The 22,734-nt window shown below is 47.3% G+C and overlaps 1 protein-coding gene and 1 pseudogene across 1 annotated transcript; both read left to right on the forward strand.

Moving 5' to 3' along the window:
* The first annotated feature begins 634 nt into the window (after positions 1 to 634).
* On the forward strand, positions 635 to 14,206 carry LOC125521725 (polyadenylate-binding protein-interacting protein 8-like). Its single transcript, XM_048686789.2, has 10 exons — positions 635 to 1,051; positions 1,529 to 1,639; positions 1,726 to 1,770; positions 2,938 to 3,010; positions 3,096 to 3,208; positions 3,320 to 3,379; positions 4,148 to 4,195; positions 4,291 to 4,359; positions 13,704 to 13,765; positions 13,864 to 14,206. Exons 1-10 carry the CDS (start codon positions 692 to 694, stop codon positions 13,919 to 13,921), a joined length of 999 nt encoding a protein of 332 aa, XP_048542746.2. The 5' UTR covers positions 635 to 691; the 3' UTR covers positions 13,922 to 14,206.
* A 3,183-nt stretch (positions 14,207 to 17,389) lies between these two features.
* LOC147962221 (uncharacterized) lies at positions 17,390 to 20,638 on the forward strand (annotated as a pseudogene).
* The last annotated feature ends 2,096 nt before the right edge of the window (positions 20,639 to 22,734 follow it).

Below are 22,734 nucleotides of genomic sequence, written 5' to 3' on the forward strand. Positions count from 1 at the left end.
TAGGAGCCTAAGCAAAATCTCTTGCCGGATAGAATTCTTCTGTAAATTCTCTTCACACTGTACAAAGTAGAAGTGATCAAAAACAGTAGGAGAACTTTAGCCTATAAAAAACAGAGCACGAGCAGCAGCAGCAGACAGGGCATCCGATGAGGCCGTTCTCGTTGCAGTCAGGGCATCGCCATAGTCGTCCTCCTCGCCCTCGACGAAGATCTTGCAGCTGTCGTAGCAAGTCTCGCGGGGGACGAACCGGACGCCGCCGCCGCAGGCGATGCACGTTGTGATTTCATCAGGCTGTGAGTCAGAGCTCCAGTGCCATTACTGAGAAAACAGTGAGGAAAGTTCACGGAGGCAAATGTTTCATAGCACTTTTGCTCAAGGCAGTCGGCAGTGCAGGGCCGGTGGAAGCGGCCGTCCGGATCACGACCTGCGGTGCGAGAGTCACGGTGAGGAGAGCGATGAGGGGATCCGGTCAGCGCTGATAAAACTTAAGAGGAGGGGCTGCGATTGGTTCCGGATCACGATCCAAGGGCTGGGGAGGAGAGTCGTTCGGTCAAGCTGCAAAAAATCTCTCCTGAATAATAAAAACCCAACCCCACGCCGGACTCCGTCCTCCACGATTCGATTTCCTCGCCAGTTCACGGGCCGCTAGTGCCGGGGCGCGATCGGCGGTGAGATTCGTCGCCGGGCGGAAATGGTTGTCGCGGCGGCCGAGGGCCCGATCCGCGCCGACGCCGTGCCGGAGAGGGCCGATGCGGCGGCGGCCAGGGAGGACGAGGTCAGGGAGTACAAGAGCGACGTGAGGAAGCTCGAGGAGCTGTTCAAGAAGCTGAACCCCTCCGCGGAGGAGTTCGTGCCGCTCTCCCGCCGCCAGCAGGGGGGCGGCGCCCGCCGCTTGTCGGCGGACGCGCCCGTCTTCGACTCGCCCGCGATCGACTACTATGCGCCCCACCACCCGTTCCAGCATCAGCAGATGCACGTGATGCAGGTGGTCGGTGGCGCGGGCAGAGACTCCAGCAGCGACGGATCCGCCAACGGCCAGCCCAATCGACGGGTAAGCGCTCGCCGAATTGCCTCGGTTTCTCGATTTGTTTCCCGTGGCGCTCAGATTGGAGTGGCGACGCCTTGTGGCCAGATCATCAGTCGATCAGATTTGAGGTTTACGGTGATGTTGATGGGTTTGGGTTTTTTGATCTCTCTCTCTCTCTCTCTCTCTCTCTCTCTCTCTCTCTCTCTCTCTCTCTCTCTTCTAGGGTTTTAGGTGTAGTTGGGTTTTAATATTAGCACCACCAATTTTGGATGAACGGATTTTCCTCATAGATCGATCAATTTCTTCTCGCCTCTTATCCTTTTTACTGGATTCGATCGTGTGGTTGGCTTTATATCCGTTTGCTTTTCAGTTGTTGTTAGTTTTTTCACATGAATTTGTTTGTCAATGCTGATTCTATATTTCACCATATTTGGGTTTTAAGCAGGGGCACCACTTCTTTCTCGGTTATATTGATCAGCTGCATTGGTCTTGTGGTTACAGAGAAGGAATGGCTTCAACCAGGGGAGACGTAGGTTGGGAGTCCGGCCAAGGAGAACTGACAGGGAGGATAGTGTACGGCGAACTGTCTATGTCTCAGACATTGATCAACATGTGAGAATATCAAAGAGAATTGAGCTGTTGCATTAGTTTCTTCTTTTCAGGATTCTTCTTAGTTGACTGACCCCATCGATTTGCAGGTCACTGAACAGAAGCTTGCTGAGGTTTTCTCAAACTGTGGTCAAGTATGCTCTTAGACTCCTTACTATTAAAAATATTTGTTGTGAATATCCTTTTTTATGTCTTGAAATAAAATAAGCGATCTGCTTTTAATGGCTTAAAATATTGCATGACAGAACTGCTGTAAGTCGAATGCATCATCTTAACAAGTATCTAGGATGAGTTCATATATGTTGATATATCTTGAATCCAGCATGTTGGAAGCATTTTTGTTTGTACTTTGTGGCACACAGCAAGTATGGGTTCGTACTATATGACTACAGTTGTACAAATATGACATCAAATAAATGTGATGGTAATTCACCTGTGGGTGCCACTCCCCGGAGTTTTGACTCGTTTAACATATGTATAATTCCATTATTTTCTAATTAATTATTTAGTTATTCCGCTAATCCTCTTTGATCCTTGGCATAAGAGATAACTTGTCCAAACCCAATAGGAATATGGCCTAACCGTTGTTCCTACTCTTATCTATTAGTATAGTTTGGTTATCCCTGTTAGTTAGTTATAAGTTATCAGTTACAAACCAGCACTTGCACACCTGTACCTGCTGCCAATAAAGGCGAGGCACCATTTGTTCATTCATCTCAGAAATCCAACTAAATTGATCAAAACCAAACAATCCTCATTTAAATAACCCAACCACTACCAAGTTTCTAATATTTTGTGCCAGCAGCCTTTGGAGTATTGACAGAGAGATCGTCTTATGTTGCACCAATTTTGATGCACATCCCTTTGGTCAGGTGCTTGCACCAGCTTTTGGTACTTAAATTATCTGAGTCCACGTCCGCTGTTACCAGGATCTCCTGCGTCTTCTGTTTTTTTAAGCTCCCGTAAAGACATAACCTGCTTAAGTGTTACTGATGTATCAGATATTTGGTTTCAGTCAATCTGGAACGTCCTATCCTAATTGCCATAATCATCAATTGATGGGAATTAGTATCTTCGACGAAACAGGCGTTATATATCCCTATAAACAGGTGTTATATCCCTATACACCGAGTTTAAAGCGATGTGGCGTAAATAGCTGTGGCATAAATACACCCCAATCCTGAAATTCCTGGATATGCCCCCGCTTTAAGTAGTTACTATATATAGGCAATATTGGATACTTGCTTGTTTACGTCATTGTTGGGGCTTAGTAATCTTATAACCATCTTTTGCACTTGTAGGTGGTAGATTGCCGTATCTGTGGTGATCCAAACTCAGTGATGCGTTTTGCTTTTATCGAGTTTGCCGATGATGGTAGTATCTTCAACACGTAAATTGCAATTTCATAACTCTTATGTTGTAAGAAGCAATCCTGGATGAATTTCCGCTTTTTCTGCAGTCGGTGCAAGAGCAGCTCTAACACTTGGTGGAACCATTCTTGGTTTTTATCCTGTCAGAGTTCTGCCATCTAAGACTGCAATTTTGCCTGTGAACCCCAAATTTCTTCCTCGAGTAAGTAAACATATTTAGTCACATAGTTTTCTGCAAATTTACATCCTACAATTAGGTGATTTCTGAGCTGTATAATAATATTAGCCTGAATCTGCTCTCCTTTTTGTGCAGACGGAGGATGAGAAAGAAATGGTATCCAGGACTGTGTACTGTACTAACATTGACAAAAATGTATGCTGCCCTGTCTTTCACTTCTGTTACGCTTATAACTGAACAAGTAAATTATAATCATATCTATCATGAAAGCCTGCAAAAATGCGAGTTGTATTCTTTCCTTTGTGGTGATCAGTTAGGACTAGCTTGTTCTGTTGGTGTTTTGTGATTGTAACTTAGTAACCTGGTATGGTATTAGGTACCTGGAATTAGCTGGTACTGAAACCCCTTTCCTTGAACGAATGTACACAAAGACGACCCATTATGATGGGTCATGGGTTACCGCTAGCTATTGCTAATTTTAAAGAAATTCGTTCAATACCACATGATACATTACATCATACGGTATGAAAACCAGGCAAAGTGAGACTTGTTACTAAAGCAGATTGTTCTTCCAGACTTGCATACAAATTTCAGTCATATGTCCTACAATAGGGGGTCGATATTTAGATCTTAATCGGAATGGATATCTTAGTTTATGTGTCTACCAGATTTCTTTTGTTTTGATATCCCCTTTTATAATAATGTAGGTCTCTTTTTGTAAGTGTAATGTACCAATACTCCCAAGTTAATATTCAGGGAGGTATTACTTCATTTCTTATTTTGTAGCAGTATCCATTTCAATTATGATCTAGAATAAAGTTAAAATAAGTAAGCCAAAGGACAATTTGAGACGATAAATCCAGACATCCTTGTGTTGTTCTTTTGGTGATTTCTCACGGAGTTTGATATGGTGATTGTATTGCATCTTTCTGCTTTCTAAGTTATCCTTTCATGAACATGTAGGTTCCAGAGGATGTTGTGAAGAATTTCTTTGAGGGAATTTGTGGGGAGGTATTTTCAAATGCTTTTATCATCCTCAACACATGTTTTTATATGACTAAATGAGTCATTCCCTCAAGAGATCGGTACCTTCCCTTTCCAATTAGGTTGCTCGACTGAGGCTGCTTGGTGATTTCGTGCATGCCACGTGCATTGCCTTTGTTGAGTTTGTTCAGGTAAGCAAAGCTTGATACTGTACTCAAATTTACCATAAGTTATCAAGAATGTCTTGTTTGACCTTCTAAATGCTGCTAGTTTCCTAGGAGTGGATAGCAGAGATAAATAGCAGATTTTCCTTCTAATCCAATAACTGTATTTATTTTCTTGCATGATAAAAAACTGCAAAGATAGAACTAAGGAGATCTTTGTGTTTGCAATTATCCATCTGCTACACTATTTTATTTTATAGAAGTGTTATTTTCACAGTCAAACTTAATTTGACCATCCTTTGACATTTGCATTGCTCCACACATTATTTTCTCCTTTTCTTTGTATTACATTTGACCATTCCTTTGCAACGGCTTCCAATTTATATATATGTAAATAATCAGAAACACAATGTCTGTTCTTACAAATAACATCAGATATTAGTTGCCAAACATCTGACCATTCCTGTGATAATTCCTACACACATATCTTCCGTTTTCCATTATTAGAAACATGATATCTGTTCTTACAGAAAACATCAGATAAATTGTAGAGTGGCTAAACATTTTGGCCTCTGGTGCATACTAACAACATTACTTCAACTTCTTGTCATGATAACAATCTGGAAAGCTGCTTTAAAATAACACTAAGAATGCACAAAATTCCATACAATCTGAATTCTGAAACCATTCTGCAAAGCATGCAGCAAACTGCTTGCTTTATGATTTGAAACTCAAGGACATTTTTGCTTCAGCAAAAGTGCTGAATCTTCTGGCAAGCAGCAGCCATCTCATACAAGTCGTGAATACGCAAAAGACTTGCGTATCATTGTATTGATAGTAGGAGTAGAATGTGACTATTACAGGGGTAATCTCACAAGCACGTGCACGGGCGAGGGTGTGTGTGAGAATTACACGAGCGCGGTGGGAGGGTATGCGTGACCTGGAAACTAAGAACCTACGTCTCGCTGATCAGTTGGCCAAGCCCCTTGGCCCAGGCGCACGCCCAATTGCGGTCGTCTTCCTTGATGCAATCAGTGAGTCTGGTGGCAGAGGAGGTGCCGCCGTTGAATATGCAGTCGTTGCGGTGCTTCCAAAGTCTCGAGGCGGTGAGGATGATGATGGTGGCAAGCCCACGACGAGTGGCGGCCGAAGAGTCATGGATGGATGCGTCAAACCACCAGCAGAACTCGCAGTCCAAGGTGCGAACGGTGGCTGTGGCATGACACCATGATAGAATATCATGCCAAACTTGTCGCGAGAAAGGGCAGCCGGCGAGCAAATGTTGCATGGTCTCCAGCTCTTGGTCGCACAACAAGCAGACATGCGCGTGAGCAAGGCCACAGCGTGCTAGCCTATCGGCGGTCCAACATCGGCCCTGGTAAGCCAGACATATGAATATCTTGACTCTTAGGGGCGCCCATGTCTTCCAGGTAAGCAGCCAGGCCGGCTCAATGGTCGAACCGGAGAATAGCGCCTGATAGCAAGGTCTAGAAGAGTATGAGCCCGACACGGTCCATCGCCATGAGATTCAATCTGGCACGTCCAAGAGAGAGAGAGAGAGAGGTCTCGAAGGTGAACCCAAAGCAGGACGTACTAGACAAGGCCTCGGGGCCAAGGGTTCCGTGGATGTCGTCGATCCAAGAACGGTTTTGGAGGCCATCGCGGACGATGCAGTGCCTGCGCCGCCGGCTCATAACCATGGCATGAAGTAGAGGGGCAATCTCGACAATGGAGTTGCCTTGTAGTGAATGGTCGTCCGAAAAGAGGCAAATTGATTCGTCACCTAGTTCCCGACTCATGGATGCCCGGAAAATCGAGTGAACCTCGGGCGCGTAGAGTATGTGAAGGTGCTGCCAAGGCCTGGAGGGGTCAGCCTTGCGCAGCCAGAGCCAACTCGCTTGAAGCGTGTGGCCAGACCGCTGCAGGTCCTGGATGCCCAAGCCGCCGAAGGCAATCGGGTGTCAGACACGGCCCCAGCTCACGGGAGAATGCCCTTCGTTGGCAATCTTGTGGCCGCGCCAGAGGAATGCATGAACCAAGCAGTTGATCTGTCTGAGGATCGAAGGGTGTAACACCATAGCAATGAGTATATGGGTTTGCATGGTGCAAAAGACGTGCCTCATGAGAGCAAGACGCTTGCCCGTGGGAAGCATCGATGCCCACCAGGGGGAGAGCTTCTTCTCCAACTTGTCGACGTAGGGCTGAAATGCAGAGGCGGAGGCCTTGCGGATCGAAAGAGGGAGCCCAAGGTATCACATGGGGAACTCGAGGATCGGGCACGTGAAGTGAGCGGAGATGGACTCGTGGTGGGCTGGCGTGCATTGGATGTGCAACGCCGAACACTTCGCCGGGTTGGTCTGGCGACCGGATGCCGCACCAAAGATCTTGAGCAGCTGGATGACAGCGGCTAGGTCCGTCTTGTCAGGGTGGAAGGAAAGGACGACATCGTCGGCATAGAGGGACATGCTAGAGGCCATGTGCATGTTCATGAGGCGCTTCATGATGCCGAGGTCCATAGCTTTCTAGAACAGTTGATCCAGAATGTGGATCACAATGACGAAGAGCATAAGGGAGATGGGGTCGCCTTGACGCAGCCCTTTGCAGTGGTAGACCTGCGGCCCTGGCAATCGTTGATGGGCAGGCGCGTGCTAGCAGTGGATAGTAGCATGCACACCCAGTTGGTCCAGCATTGGCCAAAGTCAACGATTGCAGGCGCGTGCTAGCAGTGGATAGTAGCATGCACAGCCCTTTGCAGTGGTAGACCTGCGGCCCTGGCAATCGTTGATGAGCAGGCGCGTGCTAGCAGTGGATAGTAGCATGCACACCCAGTTGGTCCAGCATTGGCCAAAGTCAAAGTGTTGCAGAACATTGAGCCAGAACAGATAGGAGAAGGAGTCAAAGGCCTGCGCAATATGGAGCTTCAGGAGGACACGCTGCTTGCGTAGATTTTGGAGCTGTCGGGCCGTCTGCTAGACCAAAAGGAAATTGTCATCGATGCTACGGTCGGTGAAGTAGGCACTCTGATTAGTGGAGACCATCTCGTGCAGACGTGTGGGGCGAGCCAGAGCGAGAAGACCTTGGCGAACAGCTTGGCAATCAAGTGAATGAGACTAATCGGACAAAATTTCGAGAGGGCAGTGGCACCAAGAGACTTAGGGAGGAGGGTGATGAAAGCCTCATTCAATTTGTGAAAACCGCGACCATTGAGAAGGTGGAGTTTGTGGAAGGCCTCCATGATGTCGCCCTTGATCACGTCCCAGGAGGCGCAAAGGAACTCTGTCGTGAAACTGTCTAGGCCTGGCGTTTTGCCCTTACGCAGTGAGGACATCGCGTGCGAAACCTCGGCATTGGTGAAAGGGAGCTCAAGGGAGGAGAGGTCGAAGGGGTGCTGGTCAATCGTGTCGAGGGCGATGGTGGTGAAATGGGGATCCGACATCCCCAAAAGGAGCGAGAAGTGAGAGTAAGCGGCCTTGGCCATGCCCTCAAGATCTGTAATGATAGTGTCATCGATGCGCAGTTCAAGGATCTGATACTTTTGCTTGCGGTGGGCAGCGTGCAAGCAAAGAGACGTCGTGTCTGTGTCGCTGGTGCGTAGCCAAGAGAGGCGCTTGCGCTGCCGCACGATGGATCTGTCCAGGGAGGCGAGCCCCAGGGAAAGTGGTCAGAAGTCCCGCGCCGCGTCGAACCACGCGATGAGCTCGCGGGAAGTCGATAGTTGGAGCGCGACATGGCCGATGGAGCGGGCACTCCAGCTTCCCAGGCGTCTGGCAGTGGCTTCAAGATGCGCGAATAGGTGACAAAATGGGCCTGGGTCGGATGGGGTAGTGAGCCAAGCGTCGGCCACCACTTGATGATACCCATCGATAGTAGGCTGGAAACGCTCAAGGTGGAAGCGCTTGGGCCCTGGAGAGTGCGGGGTGCAATTCACGAGTAGCGGGCGTGGTCGGAGGTGGCGGAAGACAAGCAACACATGATACAGTGCGGGTGCAACAGCTCCCAACTCAGTGGGGGTAAGGACATGATTGATGCGCATGAGTGTGTGTGTGTCAGGGGGGTCCCTCTCACTAGAGTAGGTGTATCACTGGCCATGGAGGTAGAGGTAGCACAGTTCCTCGTTGGCCATGAAACTATGGAATCGGCGCATTGCACAATGGTGGAGCCTGTCATTTTCTTGCCAGCTTCCGTCGCAATCATGTTGAAGTCGCCACCCACGATCCAAGGGCCGATCTGAGAGGCCCGGAATTCATGCAACTCATTAAGGAGATCTCAAAAGGGCACCAAGCAAGGATGATGCCCCGCGAGTCTCGTCCACCGGCAGGGAGTAGAAGCCAGAGAAGTCAGAGCGTAGGGTGTCAGAGACAAGAGAGGACAAGACCACTGAAGGCTTAGACTCATGTAAACAAACGATGGAGGGCCGCGCCGTGGTGATGACCGACCGAACAGCAGAGTGCTTTGTGGGGTAGTTTAATCTGCGTACATTCTAGAAAATAACACGAAGGTTGCAATCCATAAAGACCGAATAGGGACATAGTAACAACACTAGCAACTAGACCGCGACGAGGCACCCAACAACCGGAGAGACGCTGACATTGCCAAGCAGCGGGTGAGCCAGCATGTTCCAGCCGTAGAAGTCAGCCAGGGCCTGCATAGTGTCGGCGGCGAGGGGCCTATTGAACAGCTTTGCGTACTTGGTGAGGATTTCGGGAGTAAGCGCCTCATCATCACGTAGAAGACCAAGGCGGCGAAGAAGCATGGCGCGGCCATGTCAAGGGATGGGGATGTTGGGTTCACCAACAGGCTATTGTCCCGCTGGCCAGGCTGCGGGGCCGTCGAGGGTGCCAATAGGCATGGCACCGAATGAAGGGGCGTGTTCGACAGCGTCAAGGGCAATGAAGCCTCGTGATTCACGAGCGCAGGCCCTGCCTGACGAAGCGCCATGGGAGAGGGACGGATGTCGACCGCAGGATGGTCCAGAGCAGCGGGTAGCGAGGGTGAGATAGCTGGGTCCGACGAGGGAGAGTGGGAATCTACAACAAGCGAAGCGGGACCGCGCTTAGTTGGAGATTGGTGGCCGGGGGATCTGGAGCAGAAATTCACGATATCCACTAGCGACATGGAGCCGGGCTGGTCAGAGGTGACCCCACAAAAGCAACAATTTTTCAGGCGGGGGCCCGCTAGCGGGCGAGCCAGCACGCACAGGAGCCGCCAGTTGGTCCGTGGGTTGAACTAGGGTTCGAGCGGGTGGGTCAGGACGACGTCAGAAGGCTGGTGGATAGGTAGCCGCAACGTACTGGTCCGTGCGTGGCAGGTGGCGCGGTCAGCGTGTGGGACACGAGGATGTCGCACCAGTCCAAACAAAGCGGCGGGCCCCCATTGTGATACCGACGATCTACACGACCGCTCGCAGAGGAGCCATGAAGGAAACTAGCGCGCCATTCCCGGATCTCTGCGGGAAGTCGTGGCGGCGAGGTTAGGTGTCCGACAGGGGGGAGAGCCGCTGCTGGCCATGTTGTTGTTGGGACCGGACGGTGGCGGAGGCGGCGGAGACTGAGATGGAAGCCGAAAATCGGTGTTGTAGGTGGCAAAGATCTTGACGGGGTGGCGAATTATGTGCCGGGTGAAGTGATCATCCTGGTTAGGGTTGGCATCGTCGTCGACGGCGTCCGGAATTGGAAGTAGCAGGTCAGTATCGCGGGGGATAATGTCTGGGTTGGTCGTCCAAGCGGAGAGCCAAAACGCCAACTGGTCCGCGCCGGAACGAGTCTCAGGGGTAAGGCATTCGACCTCGCGGAATGGAGCTAGCAAGGTATCCGCCAATGATTTGAACCAGGCATGATCAGGGATTGCGGTAATCTGCAGGTCGACACGAAAGCCGAGTTCAACAGGCTCAGCCCCCGACGAACGGCTACAGGGGTGGAGGAGCAGCCGGAAGCGCTTGGAGCGTATGACGCCCCGAGCGACATGGGCACATAGCTCAGGGCGCGAGAACTTGATGAGTAAGTCCTTCGGTAGGTGGCGGTGCATGGAGAAGTCGACGGCGGCGAGCCCTAACTTGGCGACGAGACCAACGGCCACCTCGGCGCATGAAACATGAGAGCGGTGTCCTGCGAGGGTGACAAGGAGCGCCCGCTGCTCCAGGGCCTGTTTCGCCTCGCACATCTCGCCTGTGCACGGTACGAATCAAAGGCCCCCACTTGGCCGCAGAGTGCGGTGGCCGGACAAGGGTGTGGCCAGAGAGCTCGAGGATCCATAGGAACGTGGCGCGCACTAGAGGTTCCAGACGAACACAATGAAGGGGCAGCGGCCACGGAGGGCCAAGAAGCCAAAGAGCCGGGAGAGAGTGAGACCGACCATGATCTGGGAGATGCAGACCTGGCAGAGCTCTCAGCGTCAGCCACTAAGGGACAGGAAGAACGCAGCAGGTCACATCGGCGCTTGGGGGGGGGGGGGGGGGGGGGGGGGGGCTTGCGGAAGGGCAGCCGGGGGGTCTGGCAGTGCCGCCAGGTGCATTCTTTGGCAACGTGGCCATAGAAACAGCGACCCTGGCAGCGGATGTCTCGGTGACATTCGACGAGCGGGTAGCTCGTACTGAACCATCGTGGGCAAGCATCCTTGTGGATGGGAGGCTTGGACGGAAGGCGGAGTGAGGAGCCCGGCTGGCGATGTTGGTGGGAGCTCCACGGACGCTTGCGGCCACACACCTTGACCCAAGGTGCGGCAGGTGGCTCCTCCACGCTGGCGTTCGTGTCGTGGTGGATATCCGACCTGGCACCAGGATGCGTGGCGGCCATCGTCTAGGAGACGCGAGACACGGGAGGGGAGTTGGGTGCGCGTGGCGGTCGCCGCTGAGGATCTCGTGGTACGATGGCGGAGAAGGAGGGAGCCGGCCGCCTGACTCCGCAAATGAAGGGTTGTTGTCGAGCCGGTGGTCAGCGCGGGCACAGCCACAGGATGGGCGTGGGGTGGCCATGGGGGCTGAAGATGGATGACCGGGCCGGAGTGGCCGCTGTCGAAGGGCAGGGCGATGGGCGACAGGGCCCAGGTGGGCGCTGGCGCGAGCTAGGACGCAGGAGCGTGGGGCGCCTCTCGATGGAGAAGGTGTGGTCATATGCTTACTGCTAAATCTGTTTATTCGTCATTCCACAATGGGCGCCTCTCATAAGTCACACACAACATGCTCCACTAGTTTCGTTTTAATCCCCACTAGTATATTCTATGTTATTCCCTTCATCTGCACTATAGGCTGCATATTTAACCAAATAGCAACAGCAGAACATCATGAAGTGGGATCAGAATGCATTTTTTTTCTTAACCAAGGTCTCTAGGTGGGGGCAAGTCCCATTCAAAATTTGTAAAAATATGTTGTATCAGACTTCATGAACCAAGAACTGTCATTAGGGAAAAGCTTGAGCTTGTTCTAGAAAGTTCTCACCCCCCCCCCCCCCCCCCCCCCCCCCAACAACAACACACACCATGTCCAATTCCTAGCTCTGCCGTTGGAAATCACGAGGTGTATGATTGACTAACTACTGGATTCACACCCAAACTGCAAAGTTTCTGACAGATCATGAAATTGACCAGTAAATTTCTGTTGCCGTCATCATTTGATCTTTTTCTTTAGAAGAAGACAAAAAACTGCACGGACATAAACTTACCTATAAAGGCACCCGTAGAAACCGAGTGATGTGTACTATACGGTGTAACATTACCTCAGTTCTGCCTGCACATTCTCATTTGCGATTTCAATGTTTTTAAAAACTTTTGCTTAAATTTCAACCACATCTATTTGATTTCTCCCCACTAGATCTTTCAAAATGTGATACTGTACCACCTGTTTCAAACACTTTTTTGATAGTTAAATTATAGTTAAAAGTAACCCTTTAGTCTAGGATATCTCTCTGTTGCTTTAATTACCCAGCTACCAATCTTGCCATAAGCTGATTGACAATGTTCAGGAAATCGTTAACTGGTAATTGCTCGGTTGGCTGGCGAGTAGGGGGTTAATAGGCGAACTGGCCAGTTAATTGGATACTCGGTTGACCACGAAGCAGGGATTATTCGGCCAGTTAACTGTTCTATCGGTTTATATGATTTATTTCCATATTCTTTGCACCAAGCTATCATAATCTTCTATGCCACCACCTAAGCCCCAAAACAGATGGTGCTTTAGAAGAGCAGCTAAAGTTCCCTATCATTGACAACTAATGGTTAATAAAAACTATTTATGTTAGTTGGGTGGAAACGGTGGAAATGATCACAGGTCAAGTTTCGCCTAAACCTTTTCTTTTGCGAGTTTGGTATTTTTTTTTTGTAATCTTCCTTACACGCATGCAGTTCCTTACATGTCAACCAACATTTCCCTGATTTCTCCTATTAAATATTTCAATTCAAAATGTGATACTGTCCCACCTGTTTCAAACATTTTGTCCATAGTGAAATATTTGTTAAAAGAAACCCCTTCGTCTATTATATTTCTTGTGTTACTGGTTTAATTGCCCAATTACCAATCTTGCTATAAGTTGATTGATCCCCGTTTTCTTTGCACTAAGTTGCCATAATCTTGTACTGCCTAAGTCCCAAATAGACTATGCTTTAGAAAGCATGCATTCAAATTTGATTATCATTGATAACTAGTATTTATGTTAGTTATGCAGAATTGTTATCATTGCATTTTTCATAAAAGTAGTTTCACAATATAATCTTGTATAATGTTTTACTCAAGTATTTTGTACAAAAGTAACAACAATGTTTCATCTATTTGGAATTGGGGGGTGTTGAGGATTTTGTTATTCTAGTGCTGCTTCCACTTTTCTACTTGTTCATAGTATTAGTCTAGTCACTTGGAAAGTTTCAGAAGTTGGGATAAAAGTAGAAAGCTTTCATAGATCCATATGGTAGAAGCTTGGTCTGATGTAATTAATCAGTACAGTATATCTTAGCTGATCAAGTTTGGTTATAATAGTATGATTGATTCATACTCCCTCTGTCCCAAAATATAAGATCTTACATATTGGATGTAATAAGATCTTATATTATGGGACGGAGGGAGTAGTTTGTTGTTACTCTTGCTATGTTCAAACGTGAGCCATCTTCTACCCAGTTGCACAATACATTTCTTGTAAGCATGACACATTAAAGATTCATTACTTATTAATTATAATGTTCTCCTTGCTATATTGTTGCTTATTTTAATGTTGTTCCTTGCAAAAAATTCTATTGGTTTCGTTTGGGTGTCAGCATATTGTCACAACTGCTTGATTGAAAGCTTTCTACATAATTGCTATGTTTTCTATGTACCATATGTTATGTTTTTGTTGGCCTTACAGTCTTGTCTAGCCCTTTTGACCTTTTTCTTTTATTTGTACATATAGGCAGAAGGAGCAATTTTGGCCCTGAACTGTAGTGGCATGCTTCTTGGCTCGCTTCCTGTCAGGCAAGCACTTGCTTTTTATGCATGTTTCGAATCATTGTTACTTGTAAAGCTGATTTATGGCGATGTACTCAACTGTTTCCTTGTTCCGGACTGTGCAGGGTGAGCCCATCCAAGACCCCAGTCCGCCCCCGTTCGCCTCGTGCGATGTCGCACTGAGTCTGTCCCTCGTCTGAAGCCGGCGTCCAGGGCAGCAATTCCGGGCAACAAACCCTAGTCGTGGCCTTAGAGACTGTTGCGTCGTGGATCAGTAACTGTCGTTGAAGAGAGTGAGTGTTACCGTTTTGGTTATCTAGGCTAGAAGAAGGCCCTTCCTTGCTGATCAGATGAGAGACCAATCTGTATGTTCTTCGCTGGGAGCTCTATTTTTACTTCGTTTTTTTTCTATATCCTTATTAATCTGTTTGTTAATTATGGATGGATGCTGTAGCTGCCTTCGACAGGCACTGGAACAATAATGTCTATGGCTTGTCCTATTTCGACTTGATTCTCACTTATTTTGAAGGGTAACTTTTGGGGGTATTTGACAGGCCGTTAGAAGCAGGGCCTACCGTTTCTCACAAATAGAAATACTTCGGTGCAAGCTGTAAGTATAGAAATAAGAAAAATGTACTCCCTTCGTTCCAAAATTAGTGTCGTGATAGGATTTTTAAATCAATGGAAGAGGAAACAGAGCACCTTGTCCCCCCATGCACCTTCTTGACCCGCCTGGGACAAGGTGCCCAGCTAATAGTCAACTCAGTGAACAACTAAGCAAGAAAATTCGTATTTAGGCTTAATACAAACTGAGCTCTCCAGTTCATAACCACGATCATAATCTTCATTTGAAAATCCTGCTCACTCTACCCAAACCTCAAACTAAAAATAGTTTGCTCAAGCCCCAGCAAACTACCACTATTACAGGAGTTAACAGAAACCCCAAACGGTGCTGCGTAGGCAATCAGCAAAGGCCAGAAAAAAATTCTCAAAAAAATAAAGCAAAAAAACGACATGGATCAAATCCTCTTCTTTAGGATGCTTTTGCTGGTATTCCAATATGGTTTTGCCTACATGCGCCGCCTTCCCAACTGCTTTCTTACAAGAAATCTGTCCAGCCACCCTTTGCAGTGAGTCAATCTGGTTCCAGTGCAAATCCATATCCAGACCTGAAATTCCGTTACTACTACATTTAGCAGATCCTGGAAAGGCTTTGTCCAATCCCTCAGGATCAGCCACATCACTTATTTCATGGACATCCAACTAACCCTATTAAATACGATGGAGTTCCTAAAATTCCATGGCCCCCACAACACTACATAAGTGACTACATTAAGAGGAAGACATTTCTTATTACAAAGCTACGTTTTGCAAGTGACTCAAAATCAACAATCTGAACATGAAACATGGACTCAATCACATTCCGGAATTGCCTTGCTACAATGCATTCAAAGAATGGATGATAAATTGTCGCTATTTCCTTGCAATGCACACATTCTAGTGGTTTAGTCATCGCTCATTTTCTTAGATTGCCACAAGTCATAATTTTATTTTTGAGAAAAAGCCACATAAAACCCTGAACTTTTTTTGGGGAGGGAGGACCTTCATACTCCACACAACTAGTACGTATAAAGTCTGCACCCCCCTAAAATTAACAATAGCATATAAAGACTTAGAAGAATAACCCCCCTTGGTATCATATTGCCAAATCAGAGAGTCATCATGATCACTAAATTGAGTTAGCCTAAGAATATTAACCAGATCAGATCATCAAAAAAACTCTCCTAAATGTATATTTAAGCTCAGTCCCATCCCATAGTTCAACAATAGTTTTATTCTTCTCATGAACTAAGTAATACAAATCCCAGCATCGGGTAGCTAAAGGAGCATTTCCATGCTAGGTATCTTCCCAAAATCTCACAATCCTTCCATTACCTACATGCCATTTATATCCTAACTTCAAAGCTTGTAAAGCCCACTAAAAGCTTTTCCAAAACTGAGAAGGGTGACTCTCCTAATAACAAAGGACAAAAAAAAAGGATTCCTGCTATTATACTTACTATCCACTATTCTCTTCCACAGAGAGCCCTCTCCTGCTATGTATCTCTTAACCCAAGACCTAGTCAGACATATATTCATGTCCTGCAAATTTAGAACCCACATACCACCATATTCTTTCCTCATACAGATAGAGCGCCAATTAGCCCGGTGGATTCTATGTGCCCCTTCACTATCACTTCATAGACAGTTTTCCATATGAGTGTTAATGAGGTTAATAACCCATTTGGAAAATTAAAAAGAAAAGAAAGAAGGTACAAATGAATACTAGTGGAATGAGTTTAATTTGAATGATCTAGTTCGATCTAAAGAATGTGTGCATTCCAATTTGGATGGTCTGATTGAACTTCTATAATTAAATTCCCCCTTCCGCTTATGGAACCTTGAATTTAAGTTGCAACTGCAGACTCTAGTGGCTAGTCATTATTTCTAGAACTTTAACATTTGTAGTGACTAACCGTGGTACATATGTTCTCGTCGTCTTAAAACCTTCAAGCACCCTCCACATTTGTCTAATCACCTATTTGACCACCAGTGTCCTGGTTCTATCACGGTGTTCTTGCCGCACACCACGCTGCTATTACCACGCGAGTCTCTATTGTACCACCCTAGGCCTAGATTACAAATCCACACCCCTCCTCACCCCCTATAGAGAGCCATTGATCACATTTGATTGAGGCTTAGTCTGCACTTCCCCCAAATCACTAAGCTACACCCATGACCATGTGTGAGTCAAGTTTTCCACAACCTGGGAAACAAGCACGCCCCCCTCTGCTTCCCATTCACGCGCCAGTCCCCTCACTCCTCGCCGTCATTACCACCTCCCCTCCGCTCACAACCCGGTCAGCCACTGATATGCCTCCACGCTGGCACGGGCCGCTACTCCCGAAGACTTCCCAGGGAAGGGATTTGGGAGCAGCGGGTCTGCCTCTCCCGTTTGTCTACGAGGATTTGCCAGAGCTCTGCGACAGATCTCATCGGTGCCACCGGAGGTGCTGATGGAGACCAGGGAGCGCGATGGAGGGAGAAAGTGACGCGGATCCAGGAAGATTTGCTGTCGTGGTCGCTGTGCTCAAGGGAGTGGAGGGAGAGGCGGTGTAGGATGCAGAGGCGAAAAGCAACATGAACTCGAGATCCAGGCCAGAGAGATTTTCTCAGGTTTGCCGAGTGCAGGCATACAAGGAATTGATCAATTTGGGGAGGAGAATCCACTTCGAGGCGACAAAGGAGAGGGTAGGATGCCACCATTCCCAGACTCGCCGCTGATGGATTTTGTGGTTTGGGCAAAAGGAGAGGTGTCAGGCAAGGTGGGAGTGTCTGATGGGGCTGGCTCCGACTTGGACCCTGCCACATCCAGAGCGGGTAGATCCCTTGTTGTTTGTGTAGCCGGAGTTTGCGAGAGATTGGCCAAGGCCTGTGAAATGTGGTTTCAGGGAGACGCTACCAGGACCTGCGGTTTGCACTATGTGGACAGTGGTTAGGAGGCAGGAGATCCAGTACCACCATTGTTGAAGCTCAAGGTGCGTTGCAGAGATAGAGCTGGATTCAAAACGGCCTCGGGGGGGGGGGGGGACTGGACACTTGAGTCACTGGATGGTGGGGTCACCTGTCAGTGAGTGTGAGGAGGTGGATGCTGACCGCTTTGGCCAACTGTGGGGGGAGGACGCACTTTCCCCATCCCCTCCAACCACCCCACCCATCAGGCGTGAACCCCCAGTAAGAAGGGACCCTAGCAATATGAAGGTGCCGGTGTGGATACAGAGTGGAAAGCTGCGAGAGAAGAAAATTATAGCTGAAGATTGCTTCCCGGTGAGGGCGGGGGGGACAAGAAATAGAGGGGGCTGTTGATTTTAGCTATTCTAGATATCAGTGGGGAGAGGGCCCGGGGCCTGATTACGTGAAGGAAATATGTCCTAGAGGCAATAATAAAGTTATTATTTATTTCCTTATATCATGATAAATGTTTATTATTCATGCTAGAATTGTATTAACCGAAAACATAATACATGTGTGAATACATAGACAAACAATATGTCACTAGTATGCCTCTACTTGACTAGCTCGTTGATCAAAGATGGTTAATTTTCCTAGCCATTGACATGGGTTGTCATTTGATTAACGGGATCACATCATTAGGAGAATGATGTGATTGACTTGACCCATTCCGTTAGCTTAGCACCCGATCGTTTAGAATGTTGCTATTGCTTTCTTCATGACTTATACATGTTCCTATGACTATGAGATTATGCAACTCCTGTTTACCAGAGGAACACTTTGTGTGCTACCAAACGTCACAGCGTAACTGGGTGATTATAAAGGTGCTCTACAGGTGTCTCAGAAGGTACTTGTTGGCTTGGCGTATTTCGAGATTAGGATTTATCACTCCGATTGTCGGAGAGGTATCTCTGGGGCCTCTCGGTAATGCACATCACTTAAGCCTTGCAAGCATTGCAACTAATGAGTTAGTTGCGAAATGATGTATTTCGGAATGAGCAAAGAGACTTGCCAGTAACAAGATTGAACTAGGTATTGAGATACCGACGATTGAATCTCGGGCAAGTAACATACCGATGACAAAGGGAACAACGTATGTTGTTATGCGGTCTGACCGATAAAGATCTTCGTAGAATATGTGGGAGCCAATATGAGCATCCAGGTTCCACTATTGGTTATTGACCGGAGACGTGTCTCGGTCATGTCTACATAGTTCTCGAACCCGTAGGGTCCGCACGCTTAACATTTTGATGACAGTTATATTATGAGTTTATATGTTTTGATGTACCGAAGGTTGTTCGGAGTCCCAGATGTGATCACGTACATGACGAGGAGTCTCGAAATGGTTGAGACATGAAGATTGATATATTGGAGGCCTATGTTTGGATATCGAAAGTGTTCCGGGTGAAATCGGGATTTTACCGGAGTACCGGGAGGTTACCGGAACCCCTCGGGAAGTTAATGGGCCATAGTGGGCCTTAGTGGAAGAGACGAGAGGCGGCCAGGGCAGGGCCGCGCGCCCCTCCCCCCTAGTCCGAATAGGACAAGGAGAGGGGGGCGGCGCCCCCTTTCCTTCCTCTCTCCCTCCTCTTTCCCCCTCAAGTCCTAATCCAACTAGTAAAAGGGAGGGAGTCCTACTCCAAGTGGGAGTAGGACTCCTCCTGGCGTGCCCCCTCTCCTGACCGGCCGCACCCCCCTTGCTCCTTTATATACGGGGGCAGGGGGCACCCTAGAGACACAACAATTGATCAGTTGATATTTTAGCCGTGTGCGGTGCCCCCCTCCACCATAGTCTACCTCGATAATACTGTAGCGGTGCTTAGGCGAAGCCCTGCGTCGGTAGAAAATCATCATCATCACCACGCCGTCGTGCTGACGAAACTCTCTCTCAACACTCAGCTGGATCGGAGTTCGAGGGACGTTATCGGGCTGAACATGTGCTAAACTCGGAGGTGACGTGCGTTCGGTACTTGATCGGTCGGATCATGAAGACGTACGACTACATCAACCGCGTTGTGCTAACACTTCCGCTCTCTGTCTACGAGGGTACGTGGACAACACTCTCCCCTCTCATTGCTATGCATCACCATGATCTTGTGTGTGCGTAGGAAAATTTTGAAATTACTACGTTCCCCAACATTACGAGGCAATCTCCAAGAACAAATCCATGGCAGACAACAACAAGGGAAGGGGAGAGTGAGGGGAAATATCCGCCCCCCTCAGCAGGGACAGGGGCCCCGTCAGATTAAGGGGGGATGCCGCAATTCGCTTATCCCCCTCCTTTCACTTGTGGATTCCCGGGTGCTCCCCTTGGATGTTTGCGGGTGGATATCCTTACCCTCCACCCATGTTTGCTGAAAATCAGTGGGATGTTGCACAAGGGCAGAAGTATGATCAATTTCAGAAAGGGAAGATTAGTGGCAATCAGGGGTTCCAGGTGAAGGTACAGAATCAAAACCTCGGGTGGAGAGAGTGAACCAGAGGAAAAATCAGGAAAAAGTGGTGGGAGCAGTAGTACTGGAGGAGCTGAGGTGCAACAGCCAAAGCATTTCACCCATTACCCGCAGGTTACTTGCTATAACTGTGGAGACCCTGGGCACCATAGGGCTATGTGTGAGAAAGGGAAGAGGTGTTTTATCTGAAATCTGCTATGCACCACGTAGATTCATGCCCAGTTAGGAAAAGGCCACACCAGATGGCTAAGTACAAAGGGAGTGCTGCTCCAGTACTGGGCTTTTTTCCATCTGGAGGTGTCTGATTTTGGTGTGAACTCAATTGGGAACCTGAAAAGCTGTGACATTGTTTCCATTGAGTCTGGAATAGTTAGTAAGGAGGAATTATCTTAGGAATTCTCAGTGATCTACAAGACCAACTGACCTTGGCGGATTAGAGAAATTGATGATGAATCTTTCCTAGTTAAATTCCCACCCCATATCTCAGTTGAATAGGTGGCTGGTTGCCCATGTTTTGGTCTCCCATCAATGGATGCGACTGTGAAAATGGAAGTCTAGAAAGACGAGTTGGTCCTCTTTGGAGAGTCTGGTGGATGTGTGGGTCCCAGTCAGAGGACTGCTTCCCAAATGGTGTGAATGGTCTGTCTTAGACCAATGCACTTCTGCTTTTGGTTTGATAACAGACTTGAATTGGCAGGGGATGTTCCAATGTTTGTTTGAACATGTTAGAGTCAAGATTCAATGTAGGGAGCCCACAAAAATCCCTACTGAGAGGATGTTTGAAATTGGAGGTAAAACATTCAAAGTACAACTGACTATGGAGGTGCCTATTGAAGGAAGTGGGAGAACCAAAAACTTTGGGGAGGACAATAGCAGGGGGAAATGGAGATGGTGACATAGAAGGTGATATGAAGACTGATAGGAATCAAGAGGCTAATGGTGACAACAATAACATGAGCAATAATTCTTGAAGGAGACAAGGAGAGATTTAGGGTGGAAAAAGCTCTTCTGACTCTGCTGGACACCAGAGAGCTGGGCCCATGGAGAAGCAGGTGGATGAATGTGGAGATGTGGTTGCTGAAGATGGTGAGATTACTCCTGTGACACATTGTTGAAAAAATGGACTAGACTATGGGTCTGTGATGCCAAGGGAAGACCGTGAGAAGAAAGTCACAAAATTCATCTTCACTGAGTGGCATTAAGTGGTGGAACCGACTGATCTGGAGCTAGACATGAAAGGATTAGTGGTTGAGGAGGAGAGCCATGGAGGAACAAAGACTACAAAGGAACAGTGGAACTTATCTGAGGATATCATGCCAGAATTTGGGGGAATAGAAGTAAACGAGGATGATCAGATGGAAGAGGCTGCTGAAGGAAAGACTAGGTGGAAAGGGAAGAAACAGAAAGTTTGGGGGCTTGTGCAAGCTACTAGAAGAAGTGCTAGGGACAATAGCTCTCTGCATGTGATGGAAAAGGTGAAACTTGTCCAAATGAAGAAGAACCTAGAGACTCATACAATGAAAGGTATAACTGAAACCAAACATTTTAATGCTATACCAGTTGATGAAATTGTAGACATGTCACACACTATGGGTGTGGAGATTAGGAAAAAATTACATGATGAGGCTCGGGGTTCAGATAAGAACATAGATAGGTAGGGTAAACAGTTAAATGGCCATCTGGAGGATGGACCAGAGGAAGGTGATCAGCCGGTAGAAACTGAGGAAAAGTTTACTTGTACTTGGCATTCTGCCACTAAATCCAGATGAGGCAAGCACCCCAAAAACATGTTCCAATGAGATACATTTTTTGGAATGTTAGGGGGATTATGACCCTTGGGAGGAAAAATGTATTGAGGATACTATTTGGCCCCTTAAGCTAGCCACTGGAGGCTTCCAAGAAACTAAAAAAGTAGTTTTTTCTAGAAATTACTTAAAAACCTGATGTTTAATAAGAACTTTGAATGGAATTTTCTTTCATCCATTGGTTCTACTGGGGGTATTCTGGTAGGTGTAGATGTAGACCTTTTTGATATTGTCAGTTGGGAGATTAAGATTTTTCTATCAATGTTGTTAATAGAGATAAGTCTATGGGGCTGGTGAGTAGGTTTATTGTATATGGCCCTGCTTTTGATGAAGGTAGACATGAATTCATGAGCTATGCTTGCGGTGGTCTGGCCCCTGTATCTTTGGGGTGATTTTAATCTGGTTAGATCCCAAGTAGATAAGAGTAATGGGAATGTTAATTTTAGGTGGGTAGATAAGTTCAACATCTGAGTGGATATGTGGTCTCTGTTGGAGATTAATATGTGTGGCAGAATGTTCACTTGGACAAACAATCAAGAGAACTTGATAATGTCCAAGATAGATAGGATTTTTGTTTCCACTGAATTTAATGCAGCTTTCCCCCTGGCAAGTGCCAAAGCTCTTCCTAGGGTTGGAAGTGATCATACGCCTATTATGTGGGAGTCTGGTGTGGAACAGAATTCCGGGAAGAGAGTTTTATATTTGAAAAATGGTGAATTACTAGACCCAACTTTAAAGATCTAGTAGGTAAGGCTTGGACTAGCATTTGTGAGTGTGTGAATCCGATTGATATTTGGCAACATAAGGTCAGGACATTTAGGATACTAGCTAAAGGCTGGCGTAGGAATTTAGAAGCTTTCCTCAGGAAGCACAAGAATGAGCTCATGCTAGAGTATGATAGTTAGATCTTATAACTAAGCAAGGTGAGTTCTCTGGGGGAGAAAGTTGGGATGGATGAGATCTTCAGAGAACTATTTGAGATTTGGAGAGTAGATGATACTAAAGCTAGGCAAAGGTCTAGGGACATAGAAATTATGGAAGGAGACAGAAACACTGCATATTTCAATGCTGCGACTAAGCAGAGGAGGAAGAAAATAATTCATGTTCTAGAAGGAGAGAATGGTCCAAATTCGTATCATGTTGGGATGCAGAAGATAGCAGTGGAGTACTATAAAAATTGTTTGAA

The sequence above is a fragment of the Triticum urartu genome, chromosome 7A (genome assembly GCF_056163025.1).
Source record: "Triticum urartu cultivar PI428250 chromosome 7A, HENAU_Tu73, whole genome shotgun sequence".
Taxonomy (NCBI): domain Eukaryota; kingdom Viridiplantae; phylum Streptophyta; class Magnoliopsida; order Poales; family Poaceae; genus Triticum; species Triticum urartu.